General features: G+C 44.6%; 2 protein-coding genes across 15 annotated transcripts in view; both read left to right on the forward strand.

Annotated features, from left to right (window-relative positions):
* The first annotated feature begins 1,788 nt into the window (after positions 1–1,788).
* A4GNT (alpha-1,4-N-acetylglucosaminyltransferase) lies at positions 1,789–8,876 on the forward strand. Of its 3 annotated transcripts, none has more exons than XM_006907205.3 (2): positions 1,789–2,218; positions 6,734–8,876. In XM_006907205.3, exons 1-2 carry the CDS (start codon positions 1,811–1,813, stop codon positions 7,346–7,348), a joined length of 1,023 nt encoding a protein of 340 aa, XP_006907267.1. In that variant the 5' UTR covers positions 1,789–1,810; the 3' UTR covers positions 7,349–8,876. The 3 variants fall into 3 exon arrangements, 1 of the variants encoding a protein (XP_006907267.1); XR_003044931.1 differs by lacking the exon at positions 1,789–2,218 and adding an exon at positions 6,388–6,575 and having other exon boundaries at positions 6,734–6,850; XR_003044932.1 differs by lacking the exon at positions 1,789–2,218 and adding an exon at positions 6,388–6,556 and having other exon boundaries at positions 6,734–6,826.
* A 1,006-nt stretch (positions 8,877–9,882) lies between these two features.
* DZIP1L (DAZ interacting zinc finger protein 1 like) overlaps positions 9,883–13,490 on the forward strand; it is a 40,672-nt gene continuing 37,064 nt past the window's right edge. The window contains exons 1-3 of one of the 12 annotated variants that reach the window (XM_015585820.2): positions 9,884–10,167; positions 10,952–11,038; positions 12,636–12,883. The gene's annotated coding sequence lies outside the window, so the exon portion shown is untranslated. Of the gene's footprint in view, positions 10,168–10,255; positions 10,508–10,623; positions 10,872–10,951; positions 11,039–12,635; positions 12,884–13,490 lie in introns of those variants that run through there. The other 11 variants (XM_025043619.1, XM_025043621.1, XM_015585824.2 and 8 more) reach the window with 11 other exon arrangements.

The raw sequence follows: 13,490 nt of genomic DNA on the forward strand, positions 1-13,490 counted from the left end.
GAACAACAGTTTCTGGAGAACCCTGGGCACAGAAAACAAGAAGCCATCAGTGAGTGGGACAGATTTACCTCCCCTTGATGTAAGACCTGTTATGTCAGGATCCAAAGTCTGCTCAAGAGGGGCCCAGAGCATCCAGGGCAAACTGCAGATGCCTGTTCAGGGCTGAGAGAAGGCTCTGGACTGAAGGTAGGTGACTTTCTGAGTGAGGGTGGCTCTAAAAAGAATTACTCATGTCAAGGGCACTGGGGAGCAGACCACAGAAGAATACAATTTTGGGAGGTGTGAGGATTGCCACATGGAGGGTAATGAACCTGACCTTGTGGACTAGGAGGAAGCTATGTCCCATAAGGGGGACCTCAGGGCAAAAAGACCCTTCTTGAAGCCACTATAGCTGAAACTGGAGAATCAATTCTTTCAGATCACCAGGACTACTAGGGTTGTCCATTGTTTATTTATGGTGATGGATTTTCTTTTCCTTTAATCAAAACTTGTATTTGCAAAGTTTGGACCAAATTACAGAGTTGTCTGGTGAGGAGAATTTCCCACGTCTCTGCTCATGATTTTGATTGAAACTCAACTGCTCAGATGTACTATCTTTTGGCTCCAGGGTTATATACAGTTTTCTCCAGGTGAAATCATCACCCTATGAATCCTCCGGATAGATCCATGAATAGGCAGGATTAACATGTGGGCCACCTGAAACTTAGTAAAGGGAGGAGCTTCCTAGGAACTTCTTGTGTTATTCGTCTGCCAAGATTTACTTTCCTCCAGTATTGTTGAATTGGAAGATTAGGTGGTGATTTATCAGAAAGTATAGCAGGCAAAACTTGTCATTGCTAAGACCTCAGATATTGGCTAACTGCAAGTTCTTGGCTAGAAGGTAAGCTCTTCTATTTCATTAATTTCGCATTTTCTAAAAAAGTTGTATGGAATATGAAAAACAGACCACTGAAAAAATCAGGTCTCTGCTCTCCTGGAGTTAGCTAGAATTAGAGCTAACATTTACAGAGCTAACATTTACAGAGAAGGAGGTTCAGAGCCTGGGCTTTGGTAGCAGACAGATCCGAGTTAGTCACGGCTCTGCTAACTGTGTGATCTTGGCAAGTTATTTAACTCTAGCCTTCAATTTGCTTCCTTGGTTAATTTTTTTCTTAGTTCTGTTAGCTTTTCGGTAAATTATCTTGCATTTTCTCAGTAGGCAATCATATTTTTTATAATTAGTGATATTCTTGCCTCTTCCTTTCTAATATTCATAGTAGAAATTCTTCTCTCGTTTCATTGCCTTGATTAGACTTAGCAGAATGATGTTGAATAGTAACAGTGATAATAACATCTGTATCTTATTTCTGGTTTTAACGGAGATCTTTCAAATGCTTCATATTAAGCATGATGATTGCTTTATGTAGACATCATTTGTCAGCTTAAGAAAGTTTCTTTGTGCTTTTTAAAAATCATGAGTGGATGTCAAATTTTATCCTGTTCTTGGCAGCTATTGAAATAAAATGATCATATGGCTTTTCTTCTTTAATCTGCTAAGATAACGCATGCCACTAATAGTTTTTCTATTAACGAATTATTTTCCTATTTCGAATCACCCTTAATTTCCTCAGTTAAACCTTAGTTAATACATTTTTATTTTTAGTATTGAGAGGCTTGATTTGATCATATTTTACTTAAGATTTTAAAACCTAAGCTCAGAAGTGATATCCTTGTATCGTTTACTTGTGTGCTATCTTTGTCTGGTTTCGTAAATGTAACGTTTAATTAATCGCATTGATTTAAAGGAGCGGGCCGGAAGAGAGAAGCGGACATGCTGAAGGAGCTCCAGCTCTTGCTGTTAGTCACCCTACTGCTTTTATGTGGCTTCCTCTACCAGCTCACCCTGAAGTCCAGCTGCTACTTCTGCTTGCCTCCTGATGAGTTCCAGCAGGGGCCGGAAGCCCTCCTGGGCAAGGGACGCATCATTGTGTTCCTAGAGACCTCTGAGAGAGTGGAGCCATCCCCACTGGTCTCCTGCGCTGTGGAGTCCGCTGCCAGGGTTTATCCTGAGCAGCCTGTGGCGTTCTTTATGAAGGGTCTCAGTGACTCCATGCAGCTGCCCCCAAACTCCACTTACACAGCCTTTTCCCTCCTCTCAGCAATAGACAATGTTTTCCTCTTCCCTTTAAATATGAAAAGGCTGTTTGAAGACACACCATTGTTCTCATGGTACACTCAAGTAAGTGTTCAGAGAATCTTAGAATGTCAGTGTTAGGAGGGACCGCAGAAAATGAGTCCGTCCTACTCATTTTATAGCTGGGCAAACTGAGGGTAAAGACTTGGCGTCAGAAATGGGACTAGAACTCAAATCTTCTGACTTTTGCCTGGCCTTCTTTCTATAGTATTGAGCCCTGATTTAAGTAAACAGGAGAGACTTAGGTTTATCTTTGCCATGGGTCTTTTGCTTCCAGCTCTCTTAGGAGCCAGCATATTTTTGAGACTACTCTTATCTTTTCTAGGTGTATTTTTCTTATTTTTCACTGAGAATTTTAATCCCATCCATGGTAAACTTTTTTTTTTTTTGCATCTGAGGGGGAAACTAGGCAATATTTAACTTGAAAATTATGTAAATGGAAAAGTCATAAAAGATCAGATGGAGCGCTGCTGTATGAGATTGGGTTATATTATTATCAAGAAACTCCTGGAACTCTTAGGAATTTTGTAATCTTTATCTTAGTAACATAGTGTAATAAGGAAATAATGTTTTAATTAAATATTTCTCTCACAGGGGACTCACTATTAGGGAATGCATAACGAAATTGTAGTATAGTCACTCAATGATTCCATTATGCAGGCCTTATCTGTGACATCTTATAAAGACTATAATACAGAATTACATGCTCTTATATTATAATGCAACTCCCTATCCCCTACATCTACATGAAAGAAAAAGACCTGAAGAAAATATACAATACACAATAATAGTAGGCATTTTAGTATAACTGAATGAGGAGTGAATTTAGTGATGAGAATATATTAATTTTAAAATAAAATAACTAAAAAATAAAAGTAATTAAAAAATTGACATCAAAATAATACCATTTGCCTGCCTCATAAAGTCCTATCTAAGTTCTAATCATAGGCTAGACCAAATGTCAGCAAACTTCTTTTTCTCTGTAAAGGGCCAGAAAGTAAATACTTTAGGTTTTGCATACCAAGAAGCAAACTTGAAGCCATCGTAAGGTACTTGTATTAGTTTCCTGTGGCTGCTGTAACAAAGTACCACAAACCTGGTGACTTAAAACAACAGAGATGTACTTCTTCACCGTTATGGAGAGCAGAAGTCCCAAATCATTTGATGGGGTGGATGTCAAGGTGCAGGCACGGCCCCAGTCCCCTGGGAAGCTCTAGGGAAGAACTCTTCCTGTAGAGCCTATCACTCCAATCTGTCTCTAACTTACATCCCCTTTTCCTCTGTGTGTGTGTGTGTGTGTGTGTGTGTGTGTGTGTGTGTGTGTGTGTGTGAACTCTCCTTCTCCCTCTCTCTTTAAAGGACACTCGTAATTGCATTTCAGCTCTATCAGGATAATCTCTTCATTTCACGATCCTTAATTGAATCACATTTGCAAAAACCCCTTTCCCATGAGGTAACATTTACAGTTTCCAGGACTTAGGACCTGATATCTTTGCATGGCCATTATTCAGCCTACTACAGTATCTATACATAAAAAAAGGAAAACTCCTGTCCCACCCTGCCTCATTCTCCTGGGGATTGGGTAGCTCTCCTGGACAGAAGACACACTTGTGCCTAGTTACTGTCAGTGGACACATTTCTGGACTAAGCAATGGGACCGAGTGTGTGTGTGTGTGTGTGTGTGTGTGTGTGTGTGTGTGTTTGGAGGGGGAATTGGTCAGTTTCACTCTCGGCCCCATGTGACTTCTGGGTCCCAGTGCATGCATCTCTTCTCCTGAAAAGCCTGGAAGTCTCAAACTGGGACCTGTCATGGGGAGGTGGAGTGACTCACTGGATTTTACCTGCAGTTGCCCCCAAGTGGCTACTAGTGTGGCCCCAGGCAGAGGCAGGGCAGGCTGTGGGCCAGGGAGGCAGGTGCTAGCAGTGGAGAAGAGACCTGAGGGAAAGGACGTGCCCGCTAGGTCCCTGCGACTCTCAGTGCTAGCCTGCTAGAGCGTGCTCCGGAACTGCACGAGAACAGGCAGCTTGCTGGCTCCAGGCCTACTTTCCCCACACTTGCGTTAGACTAACATTAGCTAAAAGTGTTTTGCTTCCTGGAAAAAGACATCTTTACTCAAATCATTTTGGGAGATGCACACCTCATCATTTTCTCACAGACTAACCTTGTACATGAGGAAATTAAAGGCTCTGTGTAGTTTTGAACCAAAGAAACTTTAATTTGTTTCAATCCGGCCTTTTCCAAACTTAATATTTGAGTATGGAAGCCTCTTTCAGTATGACATAAATATTTTCTTGGAGCGGATATTCCATGGAACACAGCTTGGGTTGCTCTGAGCTACACCTCGGTTTTGCTATGTTGAGTTTTAGGGACAAGGTGGGCCTTGGGATACAGAGCTCTTAAGTGTCTGCAGGATACTACACAAGGCTAAGCATCTCCAGGGATCATGCCACCATGCCCTTGGGTGGCTGGGTGTGGCATGTTCTGGCCCTGTTAGGCCACCTCAGAATGGCTGGGGGCCAGCTGTTAGGAATGACCCAATGTGCCATTACCTGCTGGTAACCACTGTATTTGCTGCATTGATTTGGGAACTGTAGCCCTTGAAGATGCTCAGGGATGAGTATTGTGGGGGAGGGGAGGGGTGAGCAGCCAGAGCTCAAATCCTCTTTCTGATACTCACCCTTGGGGGAGCTCTTGGAGATTTTAGGCTGATGTTAGTCCAATGCCCACATCAACGCAGGCTTCTTCCTCCTCTGGTTTTGTGCAGCTTTTGATACTCTGTATCTCTGGGTCTGACAATCACCAATTTACCAAGCAATCAACATATTTTTATCCAAACCGTGTTTTTTTTTTTTGAATGAGTGAATCTCTGGAGCCAGACTGCCTGGGTTCAAATCCAACCTCTGTCTCTCTGACCTTGGGCATATTACTGAACTTCTTGGTCCTTTTAGTTTTTCACTTGAAAAATTGGAGTAATTATAATATTAATCTTTAAATATTTGTATAGATTATAAAGAACAGTTTTAGATAAATTTAGAACATTTGATAAATTTTAGTTATTATTTATGAGGTTTTCAGCAGTTATATATGATATGATGACACGAACAACTTATGTAGCTTTCTGCAAAGTCTTAGTTCTGTTTCATTTGGCTTTATAGCTGAATTTTAAAGAATGTTTGTTTTGTCAAAAGCCCAGGGTTGCTCTTTAATCTTCTAATCAACATATTTTAGTTCAGAAAAATCTGTTTTGTTTTCTATATTTAAAACTTTGGCCTTTCATTTGGGAACTTTGCCATTATCATGATTTATTTCTATTCTTTTTAAAGTTATTTTCTGTTTTGCTCACATTTTAGCATTTGCGGTCATCTAATCCATCAAAATCCTTACTGGCTTTATTTTGACCATGGATCCGGGTCTGACCACTTCTCTCACCTCCTCTATTATCATCCTCCTTCACCATCACCTCTTGCCTGGATTATTTCGATATTCTCCTAACTTGCCACCGTTCTTCTGCCTCTGCCACATGCCAACCCCTGCCCCGTCTGTTTTCCACACAGCGACCAGTGTGAAGCTTTGAAGACTAATCCAGATCACACACTCCTTTCTTCCAAACCTTTCAAATAATTTGTCTTTACCCCAGCCTATATAATCAGTTCTCCCTCCCTACCCCACCCTCTCTGATCTCATCTCCCACCTCTCTCCCTTCACTACTCTGTTTTAGTCACGCTGCCTCCCTCCTGTTCCTGCCTAACTGTTCCCTCTACCCTAGAACTTTCTTCTCTGAGATATCAGCATGGTTCACTTACTCATTTTGCTCAAGTTTCTGCTGGGATCCAACATAAGATTGTGCTCTGCCCTGCCCTTTTCATAGCCCCCTCACCCAGCTTTATTTCCTTCATAGTCCTCATGAACACCCAACATATTATATGTTTATTTGTTAATTGTCTATCTCCTCCCAATAGAGATTTTTGTCTTTGTTCACTGACATATCTTTAGCAGCTGTAACAGAGCTTGGCACATAGTAAGTAGGCCCTCAATGAATGAATCCTATTAAAGGAGTTAATTAGTGAGGAAGGCATGCATGCATCTCAAATAACATACATATTGACTTTTCCCTATAGTTTCCTACTTTATCTTTTTCTTTATCAGTTTTTAGTATTTTTAGGACTTTAAAAAATTCTTCTTCCACAGTTTCATATTTGTGGTTTGTGCTGAAAGTGACTCACACCGTTCATTGTGAAATCCCTCCTGGGTTTCTGTTTTACCCTTCCACTGCTTCAATTCTTTTTATTCTTTCTTTCTTTCTTTCAACAATTTTATGAAATCTTTAATAGCTCCTAAAATCTTCCCATGGATACTGATTGCTGTAAACTTTTTACTTAAAGGTAACTTTTTGGGGTAGAGGTAAGTTTGGTAAATTTGCAAAATTGGACTTTTGGCAAACAGATTTTTGGGAAGCTGGCTTGCTTCCTCCTCCCCAGCTGCCCTGGGCCTGGCCTCCTGCTGTGACACCCCTCTCTCTTCCCCTGCTACTGGGAGCTGATTTGTACCTCTTCCTACAGATCAATGCCAGTGCACAGAGAAACTGGCTCTATGTCAGCTCAGATGCATCCCGCCTGGCCACCATCTGGAAGTACGGCGGCATCTACATGGACACTGATATCATCTCTATCAGGCCTATCCCTGAGGAAAACTTTTTGGCTGCACAGGCTTCTCGGGACTCTAGTAACGGGGTGTTTGGATTCCTACCCCACCACTCCTTCCTATGGGAGTGCATGGAAAACTTTGTTGAACACTACAATTCGGACATTTGGGGCAACCAGGGTCCCATTTTGATGACGAGGATGTTGAGAGTGTGGTGCAAACTCAAAAATTTCCAGGAGGTGAGCGACTTCAGGTGTTCAAACTTTTCCTTCCTACATCCCCAAAGATTTTACCCCATTTCCTATCCACAGTGGCGGCGCTACTATGAAGTGTGGGACACAGACCCAAGCTTCAAAGACTCCTACGGCCTGCATCTGTGGAATTACATGAACCGGGAAGGGAGGACTGTGGTTAGAGGCAGCAACACGCTAGTGGAAAATCTCTACCGTAAACACTGTCCTAGGACTTACAGGGTCCTGATTCAAGGCCCAGAAGGGTTGGTGACCGGGGAGCTGGGTCTAGGTAACGAATAGTTCCAGCGCTGGGTTGTTGCTGCTACGTCGTGGAACCAAGTGCTGCCTGGAGCATCTCCCTTTCCCTCGATCTCCACTCTTCTCAGGGGTGCGGGGGCTTATCCACATGTCAGTTAGGATTAGTTTTCTCTGTCTGTAATAGAAAAATTCTAAAGACCATTGGTATATATAATATAGAATTTTATTTCTCTCTCCTGTAAAAGAATCTGAGGGCAGGGAATTCAGAGTGAGTGTGGTCACCACAGTCATCAGAGACTAAGGCTCTTTGCATCTTTCTGTTTGTCATCCTTAGTGTCCACAGCTTATGGTCCATATTGCTTCCTGATCTCCAGTCATCATGTCTGCATTTAAATAATGTGCCCTGGACTAGCCATCTAGGGCCAGTCTCCTTGGTCCTGTTTCTGTGTCAGGGACTGACACTGGTGCCACCAAATCTTGTGCATGCTGTGGCAGAGGATGACAGCTTCCCAGAGCTAAGTGATCTAATTCTCTGCAAACTCTTGGTATCTTCAGGACCTGGAACAGAGCCTGGCACACAGTGGGTACTCAATTACTCTTGGCTGTATTGAATGTTGAACTGTGGCCCAGTAAGGGAAGGGTGTGAGGGTTTCATGCATGACAGGTCTTGGTCAATTGAGGATGGAGTCTTTAGCTTTTGGCATTACCGACAAGGTGGACTGAGTTGCATGTCAAGTCTACTTTCTCACAACAGCCCTGCAAAAGAGGGGACACATTTACACATGGGGAAATTGATACTGGTGGAAATGATGAAAACAAACAGGTTCTCCCAGAGCTACTTGCTCCACACTTCAGGATGGCGGTGGGAAGAGAGCTGAGAAACAAATGCTCCAAGCTCCAACAGATTTCACACTGTGCTGAACTCAGAGGACACGCACTGACTGCCAGTCCACGGGCTGAGCCTAGAGATGCTTTAGCTAATGTGGTTTCATAATGACCCTGGTAGGTAGAGTTTATTTTTTCTATTTTATAGAGAGGTTAAATGACTTTCCCAGAATTACAAAGCTTAGAAATGTGGAAGATAGATGACTCCAAAGCCTGGGCTCTTCTCTCCCTTCCAGTGGAGAGAAAAGTGTCCCCTGACCAAGAGAGGAGAGGAGGAACAAGATTTCTCACAAAGTAGATGGCTCACAGAAAGGCCTTACTTGGTCCTGGTTCCCGCTCCATCCACTTGTTTTTAACATTTAAAATATTGTGGTAAAATATAAAATCATAACATTTACCATTTTAACCACTTTAAAGTCTACAATTCAGGGACATTAAGTACATTCACATTGTTGTACAACCCACACCACTATCCATTTCTGTAACCTTTTCATCTTTCCAAAGTAAAACACTATACACATTAACTCCCCACCCCAGCCCTGGTAACCACTATTCTGCTTTCTGAAATATCTCTATAAATTGGACAATTCTAGGTACCTTGTATAAGTGGAATCATGTAATATTTATCCTTTTGTGTCTGGCTTATTTCACTCAGCATCATATTTTCAAGGTTCATTTATGTCGTAGCGTGTATCAGAATTTCATTATTTTTTTAAGGTTTAATACTATTCCATTGTATGTATATATTACATTTTGTTTATCCATTCATATGGCAATGGACACTTGGGTTGTCTCCACCTTTTGGCTATTGTGAATAATGCTGCTATATCCAAATATCCAAGTCCCCGTTTTCAGTTCTTTTGGGTATATACCCAGAAATGGAATTGCTGCATCCTATGATAATTCTATGTTTAATTATTTGTGGAATCGCCATGTACATTCCCACCAGCAATGCATGAGGGGTCCAGTTTCTTCATATCCTTGCCAACACTGTTCACACACATTTTTGCTTTGGTTGCCCCAAGAGAGAGAGCTTGGTCCAATTGAGTCTGGGGTGTGGTGGGGTGGGAAGGGGGGTGGGATGTTAGGAGGATGAGGGGGTGATTGGGGGGATGGGGTAGGATGGGTAGGAAGAAAGCCTTAAAAAAGAATTCCCAGAAATCTGAGTTTCGGTAAAGCAAAGACTGTCTATGGTTGGGGATCAGGGACCAATATCAGGAAAAAAGAGTTCTTCAGGCCTGGGTTTCAGAGCTGGATCCACAGGACAATCCAGCAGATTGGGTGGTGGTGGTGGTGGTGGTCGACATCCGACCAGGCTGGGACTCAGGCTCAGGACTAGAACGGCAGGGTATCAGAAACCAGTAAGGTTCTTTTAGTTTAGGGCCGGTGGGTGGGCTGGGCTGTCTACCCGGGAGGCTGCAGTTGTCCCTGCTTTCAGCAGGCCAACAACTGTACCAGGATTGTGTGTGTGTGTGTGTGTGTGTGTGTGTGTGTGTGTGTGTGTGTGTGTGTACGCAGTCTGGCCTCTGGCCTCTCAGCGAGGCCTGAGAGCGTTCACATGGATCCTGGATTTTCCTAACGGATTAAATGTGGCATTCCCTCCTTCGCTCCCTCCGTAACATGTCTAAAAATAACTCCTCCCGGGGGGTTGGGGAGAGACTCCACCCCTCCTTGGGGTGGGGTGGGGCGGCTGTTGTAGAAGCGAGAGGAGTCAGAGACCCCAGGCCTCCAGCTGCTGGCGCGGAGAGGTTCTCTTGTCTCTGGCTGGGCAGGTTGGCGGCTCTGTCCCGGCCCCCGAAAACTCCTGGGCTCCTCGAGGCTGGGGAAGCATCCCCGCCAGCGCCGCAGCGAGGATTCCGGGAACTGCCTGGGACAGTCGGGGGCGGTGGAGCGAGCTGAGAGGCGGAGCCGGGCCGAGAAGGGGAGCCGGCGCCTCTGCGACCTCTGCCCTTTCTCCCGGCTCCGAGGACCCCCAGGTGAGCCCGGACTTGTGAGAAAACTATGCCAGGAATTCGGCCCGGGAGGGGCGGGGGTGGGGAGCGTCCTTGCAGTCCCAGTGATCCGGGCCGCGGGCCGCAGGAGATTAAACATTAGTGGCTCCGGACGCCTTGCGGGGATCCAGCCCTGGAGCTGCAGAGCTGCGCCGGGGGGTCCTCCAGACGCGCTACTTCTGTGCTCGCCTTCGGCCCTAGACTCCCGCTCCTTCGACCTGCTCTGGACAGAAGTACCCCTGGATGGGAGCCGTGATACCTGAAGCCCCCAGGATGAGCTTCCCTGGGAGGATAGCCTTGGATTTAAAAACTAAAATGATTTGAGGTGCTTCATGCGTTTGAGTTCTGTCAGTAAAAGGGGATCTTTTAGTAATGAGATGACTTGCAAACGAACTTTGGCATCTCTAGTCCCGCCACCCCCCCCTCCCGCCCCCAGATACACACACTCCCGGGGTGGAGTATATCAGGAGTCAGCAATGGTGTTTTCGTTTTGAGGCAGCTGCAGATAAAAATCCAGGGGAGACTTGCTTGGTCCAGGACAAGGGTCCAGAGGCGGGGCGGGGCAGAGGACGGCCCCCGGGCCTGGGCAGCGGCTACCATTCCCGCAGTGTTCCTTAGGGCACAGGGCCTGCCTGTCCCTGCGTTGTCTCCGGAATTTGATTTCTAACTGGACTTTGAAGAGAGGTCTGGTGAGTGTCAGGGGCACTGACTGTGGCCTTGCACACCCCCATCTGCAGACAAGGCATGTGGTCTCTCCTTTTTCACACAGCCCTTACTTAACGCCTCCTGCTGGAGCCGGACTGGCCGCTGAGAACAACCCCACCTAGAGAAGTCTGATCCTTCAGTCAAGTGGCTGGTAAGTGGCTTTTTTCTGTGTCCGTCAGCACCAAGGGTCTAGAGATATTTCCCTCATGTGGAAATATTTTTGGACACTGTCCAACTTGATAAAGTGGTCCTATGAAATTATATCCTTCAGGCTGGGAACAGAAAACTGAGTTCATTTGTGCAACATAACTGGATTCTGCTACGGACCTGGATTTTGGTCAAAAGGCTTGTTGCTCAGTTGAAACTGGCAGGAGCAGGGAAGGGGACAACTTGTTGGACTGTTCTGAATCACCTTGTTGGCCCCTTGACCAGTCCTGGTCAGCAGGGTTAATTACCTGCAATGCCACCTGTCACTAGATTTCATACCTCTAGGGAGGATTCTGTGGGGTCTAATAGCCTAGGTGCTGAGGATGGAGAAACTCTACCAGGTAGCAATGATTCTTCCATGGGAAAGAAAACACCAGTAGTATATTCTAAACTGGTTTTCTTTTAGATGTGTAAAGTAGTGTTGGTTTTTGACAATTTTGTACCTGGGAAAATAGGTCATGTCAGTATGTAGTCTTTTTCTCTGTAATACTCCTGAGAGTTGTCAGTCAAATCTCCGCCTCCTATTTTTATTTTAAAGAAAATCCTTTTGTGGCAAACAACTTAAAATAGGTTTTTGAGCAAACCATGGACACTGGCTTTTAAAAATATCTTCTTAAAGTTTCTGGGAAAGGAGGCCAGCTACAAGGGAGAGCTGTGTCCCTGGTGGAGCAGATCTCTCTCTTGCTACTTAATGATTCTGGGAAGGCGGGGCAGCCCCCATAACAGGAAAGAGTAGAAAGGAGAACCTTCTTTAGAAAACAACAGAATGAGAGAAGTCTAAGGTCTGTAAGAGGAGTGCTCTAGGAGAGCTCCTAGGTCGTTCTCATCTCCTTTGGGGTCTCTCTCACTCCCTTGCCTACAGTGTGTGCATAGCCTGTTTGCAAACTGTGGGAAGGTTACCTTGGTAGACACAACAATTAGCACTAATGACACGCCTGAGCTCCCTGAGGCAGGCACTGCTGAAGTTAGCTGGGAGCCCAGGTAGGCTTGTCAATGATTGCCTGGCAGCGGCCTTGGAAGCTTGGCTCTCCCTCCCTGTGTTCCTCTTGGCTGCATTCTCGAGGAAGCAGAAGAGACAGGAAAGTGGCAGTGGCAGTAGTTTAGTTTAGCTGTCAATTTACATTGAAAGGTCAGCCAGAATTTCTTTTAAATTCAGCTGTTGGGTGGATTTGTGGAAGTTATCTTTCACAGATTGTAGTGGTCAGGTTTCAGAAGAACCATAAAGTCTCAGGAATTGTTCCACGGTGGGATGGTTGCCTTGTGAGGTGGCATCTCATCACTGGGAATGTGCAAAGCGAGGGTGGTAGATGGACTTCCTTTCTTGGCTGCGGGGAGTGCCCCAGGTAGAAATGATCTCTTCAACAACGAAGTGAGTTTGGAATGCTAGCATAAATATTATTCTTTTGGGTTCCACTAGTTCGTGACATTGGTCTAGGATTGGGAGGTTTCCTGGAACCCTATCAAAACATCTAGAGATGGTTAACGTAGCTTCAGATTTCCTAATGACGGCGAGTCATTTCTGCCTGTGTTTCTATTCCCAGATGTGGGAAAAGCAGTCTGCTGCTGATTCAGTCTGGAGAAAGCACAGTGTTCCTTTCCCTAGGGTATGTGGTTTCCAGGTAACCTGTGGCGTTCTCATCTGGCTTTGTCTTCTGCCTGTCCTGACTCAATGCAAGCTGTGGAGTTGAATCTGCGGGGAAACAGGAAGAATTTGAGGTCTCCAGCCCTGACTCTGTTGTGATTTGCTGTAAACTGTTTCAGTCCTTGCAGTTTGGTCAAGAAATCTCAGGTAATGTAATTTTTGTAATGGAAAAGAGTTTATGTATCATTATCATCATCATTGGGAAGTAGTTTGGCATAATTCAAAAGCTTTGAACTCATATGGAACTTGATTTGAATCTTGGCTCTGTTACTTCCTAGTTGAGTGACACGGGGAAAGGTCCCTTAGCTTTTCTGAGCCTCCATTTTTACATTTGTCAGATGAGGCAAATCATAGCTACATATGAGGCTGTATGACAGCTAGAAATAGTACATTTAAAGGCAGGCACATATATACTTAAAGAGTGAGGGCTGTTCTCATCATCATAATCCTCAGATTTCCACAGTTCTGTTCACCTTTTGATGTCAGAGCTCTAGGGCTGCTGAAATTGACCTTTGGGGTTCTAGTAGAAGACAGGAGTAATACTTTTGGGGCTCAGTAAAACATCATGAAATCAGACCCCTAATTCAGAATTTTGGATAACTGGGAGTGGGCCTGACGCCTTTCGTTTTTACAGAGTGTGCTCAGAATGTCAACATAAGGGTATTAGGGATGGTCAGGAGGCCAGCTAGAACATTGTGGCTACATCTTGACAGTCAGTGTGGGCACTGGGGCATCTCACTGATATACCTGGGCC

Source organism: Pteropus alecto, unplaced genomic scaffold (genome assembly GCF_000325575.1).
Source record: "Pteropus alecto unplaced genomic scaffold, ASM32557v1 scaffold92, whole genome shotgun sequence".
Taxonomy (NCBI): domain Eukaryota; kingdom Metazoa; phylum Chordata; class Mammalia; order Chiroptera; family Pteropodidae; genus Pteropus; species Pteropus alecto.

Coding starts and splice junctions, on each gene's coding strand:
- A4GNT (XM_006907205.3), top strand. CDS start 1,811: ATGCTGAAGGAGCTCCAGCTCTTGCTGTTAGTCACCCTACTGCTTTTA. Junction 2,219..6,733: donor TGTTCTCATGGTACACTCAA/GTAAGTGTTCAG, acceptor CTCTTCCTACAG/ATCAATGCCAGTGCACAGAG.